The 18,833-nt window shown below is 36.9% G+C and overlaps 1 protein-coding gene across 1 annotated transcript in view; it reads left to right on the forward strand.

The window, feature by feature from the left end:
* The first annotated feature begins 460 nt into the window (after window positions 1-460).
* The window catches only part of AKAP17A (A-kinase anchoring protein 17A), a 32,556-nt gene continuing 14,183 nt past the window's right edge, over window positions 461-18,833 (forward strand). Inside the window, exons 1-3 of the mRNA XM_001362178.5 lie at window positions 461-713; window positions 2,492-3,268; window positions 4,193-4,341. Of these exons, the coding sequence (XP_001362215.1) occupies window positions 2,507-3,268; window positions 4,193-4,341 (911 nt within the window). The 5' untranslated portion in view covers window positions 461-713; window positions 2,492-2,506. The remainder of the gene's footprint in view (window positions 714-2,491; window positions 3,269-4,192; window positions 4,342-18,833) is intronic.

Genomic DNA, 18,833 nt, shown 5'->3' on the forward strand with positions numbered 1-18,833 from the left:
AAGGTTTAGAAACTTTTCTGGGGTCACCCAGCCCGTAAAAGATAGAGGATGACTGAGAAGCAGAGTTCAGAGGGAGTTCATAACAGAGCCCCCGTCTCCTTCTCCCACCCTCCCCCCGCACCCCTGTCAGTCGCCATTGTTGCCAAGGCAGGGGTTGTTTGTTGAACTTCACGTCCTTATCAATCTGGGTCTCATTTATGGAACTAGGGCAACTCCAAGGGAAAGCTTCGGTCTCCCCCGTGGACATTAGGGCCGAGTTTCCACATCGTTTGGCCCCCAGGTTTTTATCCCATGAGCTGACTACCAGTGCACTCTGAACCCCCAGCTCATCCTGAAGTCGCACGGTCCCTTTAAAAGACAGGACCGCACCAAGGTGCTGGGGAAGTTGGGGGAGGGGCAAGAAGAGAGCCCGGGTCGGGGGTGGGGAAGAGACGGGAGACGCGTGAGGAGATGAGCACAGCAGCGCGGCGGATTCTGAGGAAGCGGAAATGCGTCACAGGGGAAGGCGCTGGTTGTGGCGAAGGGGTCATGTGACCAGGGAGCCACCGAAGAACTGTGGCTAAAGGAAGGGGAAAGGGAAGTGTTGTTGGGGGGGCGGGGGGTGGGGCCGCTCCCGGTTTCTGGGGGAGGGTTGGGGGGGCAGGGGGAGGGTTGAATGCAGGGGAGCAAACCTCCGACTGCCGAAGAGTCTGAGTCAGAGACTCCTAGAGCAGGTGAGTCTTCGCTTTCTTTTAGGTCGCCCCCACCCCCCACCCCAGTCTATTCGTTCTCTCCTCCCCCTCCCCCCTCGCCCCTGGCAACTGCCTCCTTCTCACCCCCCCACCCCCGCTAGCGCGCGGCCCCGCTGGAGCCTGGGATCCCCCGAGCCTCGCGCCCTGCTCCCCACATCCCCGCGGGAGCGTGCGCGGAACCTGGAGAGACTGGGGGGGGGAACCTGAGGGGAGTGGGGTTTAAAGGGAGGGCAGGGAGGCTCTGGGAGGAGAAGGAGGAGGCGGCGGCGCAACTGGATGGGTGGGGTTGGTTTTTTTAGGGGGGCGATGGAAAAGGGACTGCATCTGTATGGTAGCAATTTTTTGGAGTTTGTCTCTCGGTTCGCTTCGGGGTGTGCATGGGTTTTATCCTACTTTCTTAAAAAAAAAAAAGCGGAGGATGATCTCGAGGAGTCAGGTGTTCTGGGGCCCTATTATTCCCTCCCCCAAGCGCCGTCTGTTTCCTTGCCTTCCCTAGATCTTCCTCATTGGTGTAGTCTGCTTATCATCATCCTTGCTTCTGTCTTTGCACCTGGCCACTAAAACTTAAATCTTGGTAAGAACACGGGATCTGGTATCAGGATCTCTGGATTCGAATTCCAGCTCATGGTGACCTTAAGTAAATCGTATTTAAGCAGTCTTTGGTTTTCAATTTCCTTTATTTTTCTTTTTGTCCCCCTCTGGTACAATGGGGATGAGGTGGCAGGGTGAAGGGGCTCCCAGTGCTGGGAACATCACTTTTCTTTCACATCTTTACTGTGTTCTTAAGAGATGCTTGAGGCAGGTTTTCGGAAGCCTCTACTTGGTTAGAAGGAATGAAATAGTGTGTATAACTCATTAACCACCCCCACTGCGGGTCTCCTCACCGGTCACCCCCCCCCCCCCCCTTTGCTTCCTTTTTTTGGGAAGCCCGTTTCAGAAAAGACCTTTTCTTGCCGAGTTCAGCAGTCTTTTGGCTGAAAACATTGAACCTTGGAATTGGATGTCATTCTCTTTAGGTGTGGTTATATCATTTCGTAATTATCTATTGTTTTGACCTCTTCATGCAAAACTTTGAAAGCTGGATTTCTGATAGGATGTAGCTGGGAAGGACTTTAATGAGTTTGTCAGAATGGTACAGAAATCTTTTGTGAATAGAGGTTGTGTAAGATAAATGGTCTAATGCCTTTCTATCAAATTTCATTTGTCTTAGATCTGTCAACTCCCCCTAGCCCCCATTATCTTAGTTCTAATCTTAGTCAAGATGTAGAGAAGCCTTCTCTAAAAATGAGAGAGACTGCATGATATATTGGGAAAAACCCTTATATGGAATCAGAATCAACTGGTTTTCCAGTTGGAGCTCTCTGTGATTTGAAGCAAGTTTCTACAACTCAAGCCTCAATTTATCTGTGAAATGACAATTGATTGCTTTACCTGATTTTGAAAGTCTTCCTACTCTAAATCTTGTGGTTCTTATAGTTTTTGACTCTCTTGTTAGTAACTTGGAGTTGGTGTTAATTTTGAGATTTAAGTCATACCCCTTCTTATGTTACAATTTACTGTTGATTTTTTGTATGGTTAATTATTTCTTATTTGTGTGCTCATTATAAAGTTCAGATGTTGAGCCATTCTCTTTTCAGAGGAATTTAAAAACCAAAACCAAAAAACCCCCAACATTTATTCTGTTGCTGAAGTTTGGAATGCCTGTCAGTGTTGTAACTTTTAAAAATTCAGCATGTGCTTTTGAATTTTTTTTTTTTTAGGTTTAACTTTTGGCTATGGCGGCTGCTACGATAGTTCATGATACATCTGAAGCAGTTGAACTTTGTAGTTTATATGGATTGTACCTCAAGCCAATTACAAAAATGACAATTAGTGTGGCACTTCCACAATTGAAGCAACCTGGAAAATCTATTTCTAATTGGGAAGTGATGGAAAGATTGAAAGGAATGGTACAGAGTCATCAATTTTCCACTCTTCGAATTTCTAAAAGCACTATGGATTTCATACGTTTTGAAGGAGAAGTTGAAAATAAGAGTTTGGTTAAATCTTTTCTTGCATGCCTTGATGGCAAAACAATAAAGCTTAGTGGTTTCTCTGATATTTTAAAAGTTCGGGCTGCTGAGTTTAAAATAGATTTCCCAACTCGGCATGACTGGGACTCTTTTTTCCGTGATGCAAAAGATATGAATGAGACTCTGCCAGGAGAGAGACCAGACACAATTCATTTGGAAGGATTACCTTGTAAGTGGTTTGCACTGAAAGAATCTGGCTCAGAAAAACCAAATGAAGAAGTTCTCATTAAGGTATTTGAGACATTTGGAGAAATACGGAATGTGGACATTCCAATGTTGGACCCTTATAGAGAAGAAATGACTGGCAGAAATTTTCATACTTTTAGTTTTGGTGGACATTTGAACTTTGAAGCTTATGTTCAGTATAGAGAATATGTTGGCTTCATCAAAGCTATGAATGCCTTGCGTGGTATGAAACTAATGTATAAAGGTGAAGATGGCAAAGCAGTAGCCTGCAATATAAAGGTGAGAAATTGCAATATTTTTGCTTATAATTTCCAATACTTTTTAGTACTTAAAAAAATTTAAAGCTAGATGGCCAACCTATGGTTTTGATTTCAGACTTAGAAAAAAATTATAGAGAAATTATAGAACAGATAAACATCTTTACCCCCAAATGGAATGTTCTTATAATTTTAATTAGATTTCAAATAGTTATGGAGATTTTATTCATTGGAATTGGTAAATAATAGCATTAGACTGTATTTTAAAATAATCTTTAAGCAGTTTATTCTCAAGTAGTTTATCTAAAGTAGCTCTTATTTTGACTGCTACTGAATGCTTCCTTGTATTGCCCAGTATGTCAGTGGAACCAAGATTTGGACCCAGGTCCTGACTCCAAACTAGCATACTTTTTTCACAGCACCATGGTTTAAAAAAAAGGGATCTTCTAAAAACATTTTATTAGGAATTAGGAAAACAAACTTAAGTAAAATCCTTTGTTATTGTTGTTCAATTGTGTCTGATTCTGCATGACTCCATTTTGGGATTTTCTTGGCAAAGATTCTGGAGTGGTTTGCCATTTCATTTTCCAGTTCGTTTAAAAGATGGAAGCTGAGGCAAACAGGATTACGTGACTTGCCTAGGGTCACTAAGCTTGTAAATGTTGGAGGCCAGATTTGAACATAGGTCTTCTGGACTCTAGGACCTTGCACTCTATTCATTTCACCAATAGCTGTCCTAGTAAAATCCTAAAAAAGTCCAAATTCTGTTAGATTTTCATTAATTGAATTAATTTGAAATAATTGGGCTTTATAGTTCTGTTATTTCATGCTATTAGTATATTCCTATATTGAATATAAGTAAAGTTATGTTTTAAAGAATGGATTTTGATGATTAAAAATTAAACACTTAGCTTTGATACTTTTATTTTTTCTTATTTTTTGAAAGGTTTCTTTTGATTCAACCAAACACCTTAGTGATGCCTCTATTAAAAAACGCCAACTTGAAAGGCAGAAACTTCAAGAACTTGAACAACAAAGAGAAGAACAAAAACGTAAAGAAAAAGAAGCTGAAGAAAGGCAAAAAGAAGAGGAAAGGTAAGTGTACATTTTCATCAATGTACTCTGTACTTCTTATGCTTTGAATTTGTCACTGACTGGAGCTTCACCTGGATTTCTGTGACGTGCCACAGAAATTCTCCTTTTTTTTTTTTTAAACTCTTCCAATTCCTTAGGATTTTCTTCCCCACAGTCTTTTCTCTGTTCTGCCTCAAATTGACATGCTGCCCTTCCAACTTGCTTGTTTGGATCCCTGGTATCTCATACTAGAAGGAGACTTAGTGGCCCTGTAGTTTATTCACTACTTACAAAGTCATTTCCTTACAAAAATCCTGTTAGAGTAAGAGGAAGATATTTTCCTTTAAGTGTACCTACTAGGAACTAGTAATACCTTCTCCCATAACAAAATATGGTTGTTTTAATGGTAACTTTGGCTCCATCATAGGTTAAATAGACTTTTGTGGGCTGACTTAGGAACTCTGCTGCCTATTTAGAACATTGTTTCTATGGGAAAATGTATTCTGAGAGCCTGATTTATAAACCCACCAACCTTTTGACGCCCACTTGAAAGTACTTTGTATATATTTGTGTACTTGTATCTTCACCAGTAGAATGTAAACATAGTTTTGTTAAAAATAGTCAAATATTTGTTAAAACGAATTGAATAAAACCTGTTTGCAAGTTAGAAATTGTCTGCCTACCTCACAATAATTTTTCCCTTCCTAGAAGTTTGAAATATTTCAGAAAATAGATATGAATGTGATCTTTTCCCACTAGATTCAGATTAGATGACTAATACCAAATTTTGGAACTGCAAAATTTTTGTAGGATTTTAATCTTTTTATCATTTATTTACATAATGAAGAAAGTATCCTGGCCATTTCATGCTTCTATTTTTAGATTTATTCTATTTCCTCACATTAATATAGAGTTGAAATAATTTTGGAAGTGAATTCAGATTTGAAGACTTGACAAAGATAAAACATTTTAACCTTTTAAAGTCATATTTTATTTTTTTTCCCAATTAACAAATATTTTCTCTTGACCAACCCCCCCTTTAGTGGGGGTGGGGGAATTGACTTGTAACAGTTATGCATAGTGAAACAAAACAAATTCAGACATGGGCCACATTCAGAAAAAATGTTCAATATTCATCCATTCTATGTATCATCTCTTTGTTAGGAAGAGAATTTTGTTTGACAACTATTGATCAGAGTTCTTAATTCTTCCAAATTGTTTGTCTTTACAATAATGTTGTTATTGTATAATTATTTACTGAGTTCTGCTTACTTCATTCCTTATCAATTTGTAGTTTTTCCAAGATTTCCTTCCCTTTCATTTCTTTTAGCACATTAGTATTCCATTACATTCATAGGTCATAATTTTTTTTATGATGGGAACCCTATTAGTTTCCGCTTCTTTGCCATTACAAAAAGAATTGTTCTACTTTTGTATATATTGGTCTTTTCCCCCTTTCTTTCATCTCCTTGGAGTATAGCCCTAGTATTGGTTTTATTGGGCCAAAGTAACTATAGACAGTTGAGCTACTTTCTAATTACAGTTCCAAATTACATTTCAGAATGTCTGGATTGATTCACAATTCCTCAAACATAACATTGCATTAACTTGTGCATTTTCCTGCTGCCCCTCCAACATTTCTCATTTTCCTATTTTGTCGATTTTGCCAGTCTGATGAGTGTGAGGCAAAACCTCCAAGTTATTTAATTTTCATTTCTCTCATTATTAGTGATGTTGAGTATTTTTTCATAGAGATGTTGAAAACTTTCTTTTCTTTTTCTGAAAACTGACTTTTTATTAGTCCATAGAGCAGTGGTTCTCAACCTCTCAGTTTGTAGCAATGAGAATACATAATGCATATCAGTTATTTACATTCCGAATCATAACTGCAGCAAAATTACAGTTTTGAAGTCACCACCAAAGTAATTTTTTGGTTTGGGGTCACTGTGACATGAGGAACTGTATGGCAGGGTCACGGCATTAGAAAGGTTGAGAACCCCTGCCATAGAGGGATGGCTCTTATTTTTATAAATTTGAATGAGGTTCCTATACATGTTAGGAAAGTCACCATGCACTTATTAAATGTCTGATGTGTGTAAGAGACAGTTAAGTTCTGAGGCTATAAAAGGAAATTGATTTCATAGAAATTTGCTGCAAAGATATTTTTCTTACTTATTGACTTCTCTATTTTAATTTTAATGACCTACAAGTGTGTTGGCAAATCTATGTCACATGTACCACAGGTAATTTATGCTCCTCTCCCCTTCTCCACGGGTGCCTGGTAATTTCTCTCATCACCCACCTCTCTGCCCAGCAGCCCAATGGGAGTGCTTCCTCCTCCCCTGTCTGGAGCAAGGTGGGGCTCACATGTGGCTTGAAGGTTGCATTTTGGGCATTTGGTCCCAAAAAGGTTTGTCATAACTGAACTATAAGTTTATTAATTATCCACTTTAATTTGTATGTAAAGGTTCTGTTTCAGGGAAGAAGTTTAAACTCTTGATAATTTCAATCCTCGTACTACTTTTGTAAACATATGAGAATTAAAATTGAAGTTTGCTGTTTTTTAAATTTGTTTCTGGAGTTGTATTGCTTGTTGAGAACTACAAAAATAATAGAAATCTTTGTTTTTAAATTCCAAAAAATCTAAGGGAAGATAGTAAAGTGTAAAGGTCTAGAAAGAGGTGTTAGTAAAGAGGAGCAATAGAGTTAGTCTTCTGAAAGAAGTGGCAATACTACTGAACATTCATGTTTGACAGTTCTTTCATCAATTTGTCGAAAGCTTTATGTTATTTAAAACATTTTAATATTTCTCCTTAGAAACAGTAAAGAGAAATTTGGTAGAATTTAATGTCTTTAAGGCTATGCAAATTGAGTCCTATGAATCAGATTGCCTTGTATGCTTCTCTGTGGATGGGATTTTGGAAATTTATATTTTTAAATTACTGAATAATATTTGCTGTTTTGAGTCACTATTTTGTTAAAATATTAGAACAGTATAGTTATGTTTTTGAAGATTATAACCATGTGTAAGGAGGTCTTTGTAAGTTTTTAAAGAGTAAGCTGAGTGGTAGAAGGTAAGAGAGTAGTTAAGTTGTTTTGTTCTATCATTAATTTAGAGAGGGAAAACTACTCTTCCATTTTATGATTTTGGAAACTGAGTCTCAGAAAGGTTAAATGACTTAATCTGAGGTCACACAAGTAGTTGTGGCAGAGTTTGGATTGAAACCGAGGTTCTTTGGCTCTAAATCCAGTACTCTTTCCACTATGCCATTGTCTTTGAAACCCCAAACCTGGCACAATGCTTTGTATAAAGGTACTTTTGAAATGGTTATTGGATTTTGTTGAGCCTCTTTGAGAATAATAGGGTTATTTCTAGGATCAAATCTAAAATGCTTCATTTGTTGTTCAAAATCCTTCACAACCTGGCCCCTTTCTAATCTTTTCTGGTTGCTTTAAACTTTACTCACCAATGTATCCTGAGATAGTGACACTGGCCTCCTTGCTGTTTTTTTTAATAAGACTCTATTTCCTGTCTTTAGACATTTTTACTGGCTATCCCCTGTGCCTGAAATACTTTTCCTCTTTCTTGTTGCATCCTGGCTTCCCTTTCTTCAAATACCAGTTAAAATGCTATCTTAGTGGGGCAGCTGAGTAGCTCAGTGGATTGAGAGCCAGGCCTAGAGATGGGTGGTCCTAGGTTCAAATCTGGCCTCAGACACTTCCCAGCTGTGTGACCCTGGGCAAGTCACTTGACCCCCATTGCCTAGCCCTTACCACTCTTCTGCCTTGGAACCAATACACAGTATTGACTCCAAGACAGAAGGTAAGGGTTTAAAAAAAAATGCTATCTTCTACAAGATTTTACTGATTCTTATTACTACTAATTCCTCTTTTGATTATCTCCAATTTATCTTGTATATACATATTTTCATGTTGTCTTTTTCAATAAACTGTGAGCTCCTCAAAAGCAGGATTTGTCTTTTGCTTTTCTTTGTATCCCCAGCTCTTAATGCAATATCAGGTATATTGTAGTCTCTTAAATGCTTCTTGACTTAATACTCTCTCTATTTAGGTATGTCAACATGGAATCTAGGAATCCTAAACTTGTGGCCTAGCGGGATCTGATGAACCCCAAGTTTCAGGGCTAGCTTATAGGTTGGATATCCCAAAGCTTGTCCTTGTTCCCTTTTCCCATGGGAATTTACCCTGAAGGGAATCCCAGGCTGGCAATTTCAGACTGAGTGGGAGACCCTCAGGGGAATGACAATCCACTTCAGGTGGGAGCCAAGCCCAAGCTCAAGTCCAGTGACTCTTTCGTACTATAGGCAATTTCTTGTAAGCTGAAGGTCCCAAGTTTGATCCTCAGAAGAAGGGTGTGATATAGTGGGAAATGCTTCTGGAGAAGAAGAGTCACTCTGGTTTGGGTTTAGCTCTCAGCTGAAGTGGATTGTCATTCCCCTGAGGATCTCCCACTCAGTCTGAAACTGCCAGCCTGGGATTCCCTTCAGGGTAGATTCCCATGGGAAAAGGGAACAAGGACAAACTTTGGGATATCCAACCTATAAGCTAGCCCTGAAACTTGGGGTTCATCAGATCCCACTAGGCCACAAGTTTGGGATTCCTAGATTCCATGTTGACAGGTATTATTTTGCCTGAAAATAATTCTTCAGAAGTCCTCATCTTATTCCCATCATTCCAAACGTAAGATTGCAATCTCCCTACTACTTTCAAATGACCTTAGCATTATAGAATTTAAATTTTATTGTGTATGTGTAATATACTGTAAGAATACATGAATCTTGATGTGAGTGCTCTTACCTATAGGAATTTCAATCCCTCAGTCAAAAAAATTCTAAGTGAGAAGCCTTTTCAAACTTGGCATGGGCCTTGGACAACTAAGTATAACCCAATGTTGAGCCTAAATTTCATAGACTTGGAGAAATTCAGCATTGGTAGAGATGTGTGACATATCATAGTTGGAAAATAATTTGATTTACATCTAATCTGTTGTTATACATTCTTTACTGAGAGGGAATCCATTCCTTCTGGAGGTATGTTCATCCCACTTCTGGAAAGTTTGTTGCCTTGGCAGGTATATCCATTGCTCCTAGTTCTTTTTGTGTGGTATAATAAAGTGAATCTCAGGCCCCTGTATAAGAGGAACTGGTTCAAAGAACCCTTCTTCTGATGGATAGGCAAATAATTGTAGGCATGTCACATAATCTCCATGGGCCCAATTACTTTGTAAAATAGGGGGTTGCACTAATGATTTCTGAGAGGTCTTCTAGTTTTAGATTTATAAAACTAAATTTAGTATCTCTTCCATTTGACAGTACAGTACTTAAGATTTTTAAAATAAGCTATTTTCCTTCTTCCTCCCTCTAATTTTGTCCTTTCTTCTTGAAGCTAACTTAAAATCACCAGTTCCTTTGGATGATCCTTATAATGCATGAACTCAAGACCCTTCACCATTTAGTTTGCCTTTTTCTGGAAGTTCTCTAGCTCATCCTATTCAGTAATACTTGAACAGCATTTGTAACTCTGTTGGGATAATTTCTACCCTTCAAGAACTTGGGTACCATCATATATCATGATGAGGCATTGGAGTGGGACTTTGTGATACATACAATAAACCCACGATTGTAATTTCTTTATTAACAAGAGTACTTATTACAAATGCAAATACTCTTTGTTCCCATCTAGGTCACTTTTCTTACAGGTCTAGGTCACTTTTCTTACACCTAGGATATTATTGCTAACATGTTCTAATGCTTTTTTATTATATTTCATGCTTGTCCTCCCAGTTTCTGCCACATCTAAGGTCATCATGATCAAGTTCAGTCCTTTTGGCTATATCAATAATTTACCCTATACCATGTTGACAGAGTACATTATAAATTTAGGTTATTCAATTTCAAATGGTCACTCACTATAGTAAAGAAAATTTTTTCCCCCTCTAATGAATTCCTTACCTCACTTACTGAAACTATTCTAATTCTTGGTTTCTTTCATTAAACTTCCTACATCTCCCCTTTGCCCATCTCTCTCAGCTGAGGACCGTACCTCTTATTTTACTGAGGTGTAAGGCATTCATCACTTTCACCAAGCCGATGAGAAATAGCTTTGTAATTTGTAAAGGTTAAATTTAGGGTTGAGACTGAATGTAAAAATTATTGGGCTCCAGGGATTTAATTTCTTAAATCCCAAATGAAGCACTGAAGTCAGAATGAAATTTTGTGGTGATTTAATTACAATAGGAGGAAGAAATTAAGAAGGAGAGAGAGAGGAAAAAGTTAATTTAAACTGCTCTGGCTCAAACTGAGCCAGGCAGGAGTTCAAGGCCTTGGCCAAGAGGGGCTCCCCTGAGAGCCAATGGAAAGGGGAGTCAGTCTTATCACTCACCACGTGATTGTCTCAAGGAAGCTGTCTGAGGGAGCTCCTCTAGGCTTGAGTTCCAGGATCTAACTGGTGCCCAGCCTCCCCACAGGAAGTGACTAGAACTCCCAAAGGCAGTTCTCTACATCACTTTCTGTGTCTCACATGTGCCAATGGTGGCTCAAGCTTGACTTAGGACAGCCCAGGGGACAGGTCAGTTGTTTCTGATTTGTCACTTGCTAGCACATGCCAGTGTAGTGTGGGTGTGTACTTTCCTGGGTGCTAGACTAAGCAAGATGGAGAAATTCTAAAAATCACAAATTGTCCCCCTCAGGTTTCTCCCTTTATCTCCCTTTATCAGTTTATCATCCTGACTGCTGCCAAAATGATTTTCTTTGCATGTAGGACTATGTCACTGTCTAGCTCATTAAACTAAGGTGGCTCTCTTTTATCACTAGGATAAGATATAAACCTCTATATTTATTTAGCTTTTAAAGCCTTTCATCCTTTGCTTCAGTCTTTCTTTTCAACTTCATTGTATGCTTGATCTAGCCAGACTTATTTATTCAAATTTCTCTACACATAGCACAGCATTTCACATATTTCCTCTTGCCTTTTCATTGTCCATCTTTTCTGCTTCAAATATACTCCCTCTTCATCTCCACTTCATAGAATCTTTTTCTTCCTTAAGACACAGTTTATATCACCTTTATAAAACTTTTCAAAATTTCCCCTAAACAATTGCTGCTAGGGCCTTCCTGCCAAATTACTTTGTATTTTAACTCAGTTACTCTTGTTATGTATTTTATATGTACTTTTAAATCCCCTATCCAGGATGTAAGGGATTGTTTTATTCTTTGTATTTGTATCTCCAGAGTCCAATATAGTACTTGGCACATAATATCTACTTCATAAATGCTAGGTGCTTGATTGTAACTGGTTTAGTGTGATTAGGTGAAAGATTTATTAATTTTTTAATTTTCAGAACCTTTTCCTTGCATCTTAGTATCAATTCTAAGTAAGGGCTAGGCAGTGGGGCTTAAGTGACTTGCCCAGAGTTCCACAGCTAGGAAGTACCTGAGTCCCCATTTGAATCCAGGCTCTCCCATCTCTAGGCCAGGCTCAATCTAGTGAACCACCTAGCTGTTCTGACTATTCTTTACTTGATGAATCTGTCCTCCATTTAGCTGCCAAAATGATTTTTTAAAAGTGCAGTTACTTTCCTTTTTTTCCAGGATCAGCAATAAAGTATTGGCATTTCAAGCTTTTCACACTTAGCCCTTTTCTCTCTTTTCACTCTTGTTACCCATTACTCATCTTCATTTACTCAATGGTTCACCTACAGTGGCCTGCTTACTAGTCCTTTCACATGACTTACCTCCCTATGTCTTAACACTAGCCATTACCCAGGCCCGGAATGTTTTCTTTCTTCACTACAATTTTCCTGGCTTCTTCAAGACAAAGCTCAAATCTTACCTCTACTGCAAGAGTTTTGAAGTAACTGGATACTAATAGGCTGCTGTCTTGTGCCAAAATTAATTTTCTAACTTGTAGTTTAATGTAAATAAGGGTTTTACATTTCATATTACTGTTATATATTTTTTTGCAAAGCATATATTAGCAATTATATTGAATTGATTATTGCCATCTTAATTCAAAAAATGAACATCTTGGAGCCATTTAGTTAATGAGCCAAGTCTTTTGCCTCTGAAAAAAGTTAGTTAATGTAAAATTATAGATAAGTTATTTAAACAGATCCTCACATTGTACTGTAGAACCCCCTTTTATGGTATTTTGGATGGTCATCTAGTCTTAATTTAAATTCTCTCTGTGAAACTGGCCTCTTATGGCAGCTCAATTCATTTTTGGACAGTTTTATTAATTGCAAATTAGAAAGATTTTTTTTTGTGGAGCCAAAATAAAGTGCTTTTTCATTTAGTTTTCTTTTGGGTTCTTGACTAACATGATCGTATTTTATTTTGATATTCATGAGTTCATCAACATGGGCATTTCCTTCATAAGCACTGATAGCAATCTACCCACATCTTCTCATCCTATACATATACATATATATCCTATACATATCTCCTTTATGGCTTCTAATACATTTTCTACTAGGTATCTGTCCCCCATTTCTTTAAATTGTTCAGATACCTGGGGCACCTAGGTGACTTAATAGACTGAGAACCAAGTCAGGAGACCCTGGGTTCACATATGGCCTCTAATAATTCCTAGCTGAGCAAGTCATTTAACCCCCATTGCCTAGTTCTTCAGACTCTTCTGCCTTGGAACTAATGTACAGTATTGGTTCTGAAACGGAAGGTAGGGGTTTTTAATTTTTAATTAAAAAAAATTGCATAGTGACCAATGCAACACAAGGACCTCATTAGTTATCATTCACTCTGACCCATCTCCCATTTTAGTCATGTGTCTCTAAAGCTGAGACACATGCGACTTCTGTGACTTCTAATACAAAATTCCTTATTCATAACATTGTATTTAGTTCCACCAGATAGTTCTCTATTTCTATTTAGGTTTTTTCATGACTTAATTCTTTGGGCATTGTTATGTTTTATGCTTTAGAGGCAGGAGAATATTGCTGTTAAAAAGATAGGATTTTGTTTCAGTGTGAAGAATTTGTGTTTATTAAAGACACTATACTTTCTCAGAAGCAATCCAGCCAGCTTTTCTTCTTTTATTCAATTAGTGGATAAATTCATTTTCTGCATGTGTTTATGATATGTGTACATCTGGACCATCTCTGTGGATTGTCCGTCTGATCACATATAGATAATCTAGATAATAATGCATTCTTTTAATCTACTTGGTTTTTACTGTATGACTAGCCAAGGTTTTTTTTTTTTTTTTGTTACTATGATCTAATTTGAGGCCTTTTCAGACTTGGGATTTGATATAACCATTACAAAGTCTTTCAGAAAGAGAGGCATCTGAAGGATATCACTATTTATAGAGAATCAATCCCTCTTCGGTTTGGACTCTAATATCTTATATGGCAGAGGTGTTAGATACACAGCCACATTGAGGTTGGGCACTTAATCAGAAGTAGATTAAAATGTATTTGGGCAATATTTAATAAATAAGATTGCAGTAGAACATAATGTTAATATGTAGTTTTTATATCATCCTAACTACTGAGATCCTTAAGTATAGTTTAGTGTTCCCCTTCCCATTTTCATTTTGAGTTTGATACCACCATTATATTGGCAAACACTGATAAGCACCCATCTGTGTTGTTTTTGTGTGTATGTTTGTGTGTGTCTCATCTAACTTTTATAATTAGAGGGTTGTCAATCATTTCTCTTACATTCTGTAATTATACTGGTATGATTTTTTGGTATATATTTGGGATACACCTAGTAGAAACCTTAAAGGAGAGGTATTTTCCTCTACTAAATCAAAGATTTTCATAGTCCACAAATGGTGAGCACAATGGAATCTTGTATTCTCTGTACCTTTTAGTCTTGGATGATTATCAAAGATGTGATTTACAATAGAATGTTTGAAAGCTTTCCTGTTTCTCTTCTCATAACTCAAAAAATACTCTTATTTATGTTGATTATTTTAATAAAGATTTTGTAGAGATAGGACAAGTAAACATAGAGATAGGTAGGTGGTGTTGCTACATAATAACAAGGTCTATACTCCCCCTTTCCTCCCCCATCACCCACTCCCCCAAGAGTTTATCATCTTCCTTTCTCTTTCAGATGGCTTGATATTTGATTCTTTGGCACCACCAAAATTAATTTAGTTTCAGGATGAATCTCCTCTGTATATAATTGGTCTAGTTTAGTGTTGCTTCCTGGCTTTATTTTGTTTAGTACCATTTCTACTTTCTTATTTAAGTATATTGAAAATTATGATGTTGAGTCCAGGAATGCTACCTATCAACACAACAGAAAAGGGGGAGAAACAGAAAAGGAAAATTGTAAAGGAAAATTAAACATTATTGACCAGTGAAATAAACTTGTATGTAACCACTTCTTTGGGCATAAGAATTTCTACAAGACTTTCCATGTACCATCTCATCTTCTGTAACTTACCCTTTTTATGTCCAAATGAGTAACATTCATGATAAGTAATACTTTTCTCAATTTTATTGTTTAATGTGGATTGGTGGTTATTTATGTTCTTTTGGTTATTCTTTTTTTTATAATAGTGTTAAGAGTTTTTTTCTCTCATACTTGTTATTTTTAGATGCTTTGAGAATTAATTTCTCAGTGTCCTGACAGTATATGTGTGTATATGTATACACATGTATGTATATATTAGACCTACTTCAACTATTTTATCACTTTTTTTTTCCACTCAGGCTACTTCTCTCCCCCTCTCTACACTCACCGAGGACATTCCTCACTCCACCTGCCCTTCTGCCCAGCAGCCTAATGGGAGTGCTTCCTCCCTCCCACTCAGTCTGTGGAGTGAGGTTGGGGCCTGACACTCCATCTCTAAAAGGTTTGCCATCACTGCCTTAGATCCTGTTTTTTTCTCTCCATCGTACCACACTTTATATAATTTGAACTTCTGGATGAAAGTATTATAATTGGCATTAATGCACTCAAATAGATCAAGTTGGTGTTTTAACATTTTAGGTCATATCTTTTTCTCATTTTTATTTTTCTAGTTTTGACCTTGTTTATAATTGGTTCTATTTTCTTATTGTGCTATTGCCAGTCTTGTCTCTTCTGATTCTTTTCTTGAAGATAATATTTATGATGTATATTGTGAAAAAGAGGTATGAAACCTCTTCATAATAATCTACAAACCTATGGCTTCATCCCTTACTCTTGAGCTCTATTTTCTAACTTTCTGCCATTGATTGCTCTGCTTTTTGCTTATATTGAAGTCAACATGTATCCAAGTATATATTTTCATTTAGAGTGACTGAAATTTTCTTAATTTCTCTACCTTTTTCTCTACTTTATGCCTATATGTTAGTATAGAAGTTGTAAATTTTTTCTTGGTTATCTTTTTGCAGATATTTAATCATGAGGGTGACTTGAAATAACCAAGCATCCCCTAAAATGATGTTTCTTGTTACCCTTTGATATATGATAAAATCAACTCTGCCAAATATTTCATTGAATTTTGATTTTCTGAGAATCATGAGTCATCCTTCCATTTACTTGAATTTTTTGCCCATAAGTTTTATTTATAGCAATAATATAAAGATTAATATAATTCATTTCCTCCAGTAGTATGTCTAATGCTTGGCCATTAGGCAAGGGTTACAAATTTATAATACCAGCAATATAGTTAATGGTCTAGAATGGTTTATAAACTGTGAGATTGGTTAGAGAAACACAAATGAAAACAACTCTTAAGGTGCTACTCCCCCTAGAAAATGATAAATATTGGAGTGGATGTAGGGAAAATGGGACACTAATACATTGTTAGAAGATTGTGATGTAATTCAACCATTCTGGGGAATAATTTGGCACTGTGCTTAAAGGAGCTTAAAACTTTGCATGCTCTTTGCTCTGTCAATACTATTACTAGGTCTGTGTCTCAAAGACATTTTAAAAAAGGAAAAAGGACCTATTTTAACAAAAATACTTATTGAAGTTCTTTTTTGTGGGAGCAAAGAATTAGAAATTGAAGGGTCATCTATCACTTGGGGAATGGCTGAATGAGTTGTGGCAAATAATTGTGATATACTACTATTGTGCTATAAAAAATGACTAGCATTAAAAAACACCTCAAAAATCAAATGGGAGAAGGTGAGGAAAAATTAGAAAAAAAATAAGAGCAATGCAAAGGAAATTAGGAAAGATAGATCACCCAAATGGAAAACGAGATTAGCAAACTCATGGAAGAAAATAATTTATTAAAAATTAAAATTGAACAAGGAAAAGCTGATGATTTCCTAAGATAAGAAAAAATAAAGCAAACTCAAGAATGAAATAATAGAAGAGAATATGGAATATCTTATAACAAAAACAACTGATGTAGAAACTAGGTCAGGGAGACAATATAAGAATAGTTGGACTCATGGGAAGTTATGATTAAAAAAAGAGTTTAGACACTATATACTCCAAGAATCATCAAGAAAAACCATCCAGAAATTCTAGAATCAAAGAGTAAAATAGAAATTGAAAGTCACTACCTTAGAGACCCAAAGATGACAATACACAGGAACACATTATTGCTAAATTCCAATGCTCTTAGCTTAAGGAGAAAATACTCCAAGTAACAAGAAAAAACTATAAATATTATGGAGTTACAATCAAAATAACACAAGACTTGGCAGCTGTAACATTAATAGAATGCAGGACATGGAACACAGTATTACGTATCAATTATGTAATTATGTAGCAAAAGAACTAGTTTTACAACCAAGAAAAACAAGCTCAGCTTTTAATCATACAAAGGAAAAAATGGATATTTAGTGAAATAAAGGAGTTTCAACTGTTTTTGGGGAAAAATCCAGAACTCATGAGAAAATTTTTCCTATAAGAGACATACAAAGGTAATGATGAAAGACTAATCATAAGCAACCCCAAAGGTCAAATTGTTTGATTCCTTTTTGGGAAAATTCTCCTGGGGTATTTTGAAGGGGGCATGTATGAATGGAAGACTAGAGGTTGAGGTGAATGTAATGGAATGAACTGAAATGGTAGTGAGTAGACCAGGAGGAGATAGGGTGGAATGCATATCTCATATGGAGGATAACTGTGTGGAGAAAGTGCTGCAGAGAAGAGGATGGAGGGTGGGTAGTAGTAGAACCTTACTCTCATTAGACCTGGGATAAAGAGAGAACAATATGCAAAATTAGAAGGATAAAATTTTTCTTAATGTTTAGAGCAGTGGTTCTCAACCTTTCTAATGCTGTGACCCTGCAATACAGTTCCTCATGTTGCAGTGACCCCAAACCAAAAAATTATTTTGGTGGCTACTTCAAAACTGTAATTTTGCTACAGTTATGATTTGGAATGTAAATACCTGATATACATTATATATTCTCATTGCTACAAATTGAGAGGTTGAGAACCACTGGTTTAGAGAAATAGGAGAATCCTCTTGGGGGACCATGGCACTTAGAGAAGGAAGGGTGGGTTTAGACAAAGGAGGGCAAGCGGATAAGTAAAGGAGAGTACATATCAAGAGGTAGAAGAGTAAGGTGAGATGATAAGGGAGAACTCTTAGGACAAGATAAGGGAGGGAATTTTAGAATTGAAGTTATATCAAGAAGTAGAAGGGCAGCATGATTGTGGGGATAAGGAAGGGACTTTAGGAAGAATTAAGAGTTAAGAGGGAAGGGTTAAGGGAAGTACTTTTGGAAAAGTGGGCCAGTTTGGAAGTAGAAGGGCAAGGGAAGAGGATGAGGGAAGATTTTTGGGAAGGGGTGAGATTTGGAGAGATACTGGTCAAAGGAACTGGACATCTGAGGAGGGATATGGAGGAAAGAAAGGAAGAGGGGAACAAACTGAAGAGGAACAGAGTGGATGGAAATGTATGTATAGCTAGTAACTGATATTGATTGTGAATGGGATGAATTTACCAGTGGAACTAAAAAAGCAGAATAGATAAAAAATCAGTACAAAATGATGTGGTGTTTATAAGAACTACACACTGAAAATGAGATATATGTAGAATGAAGATGCGAGACTGAAGTAGACTATATTATGCCTCAGCTGATCCAGAAAACGTAGGGGTAGCAGTCTTAATCTCTGACAGAATTGGGGCTAAAATGGATATAATAGGAAATGATGAACAGGGTAGCTCTATTATGTTGAGGGTACCATTATAAATATTAGAACATGCGTGCACCAAGTATTATTACAATATCCATATTTTTAAAGGAAAAACTAAATGAGTTACAGATGGAAATAACCCTAAATTTCCCCCTCTCATAACTGGATAAATTGACACAAAAGATAAATAAGAAAGAAATTAAGGAGGTAAATAGAATCTTAGATATGATAGATATCTGGAGCGAATAGGATGGGAATAGAAGGAAGTGTGCTTTCCATTCAGTGGTACATGACACTTTTACAAAAATTGAGCAAAAAAGCATTATAGTTAAATTTAGACAAGCAGAAATATTAAATGTGTCCTTTTCACACCATAACACAATAAAAATCATATATAGTAAGGGATCATGGGAATAAAAAAGAACG

This window comes from Monodelphis domestica, chromosome 8 (assembly GCF_027887165.1).
Source record: "Monodelphis domestica isolate mMonDom1 chromosome 8, mMonDom1.pri, whole genome shotgun sequence".
NCBI classification, from domain to species: Eukaryota; Metazoa; Chordata; class Mammalia; order Didelphimorphia; family Didelphidae; genus Monodelphis; species Monodelphis domestica.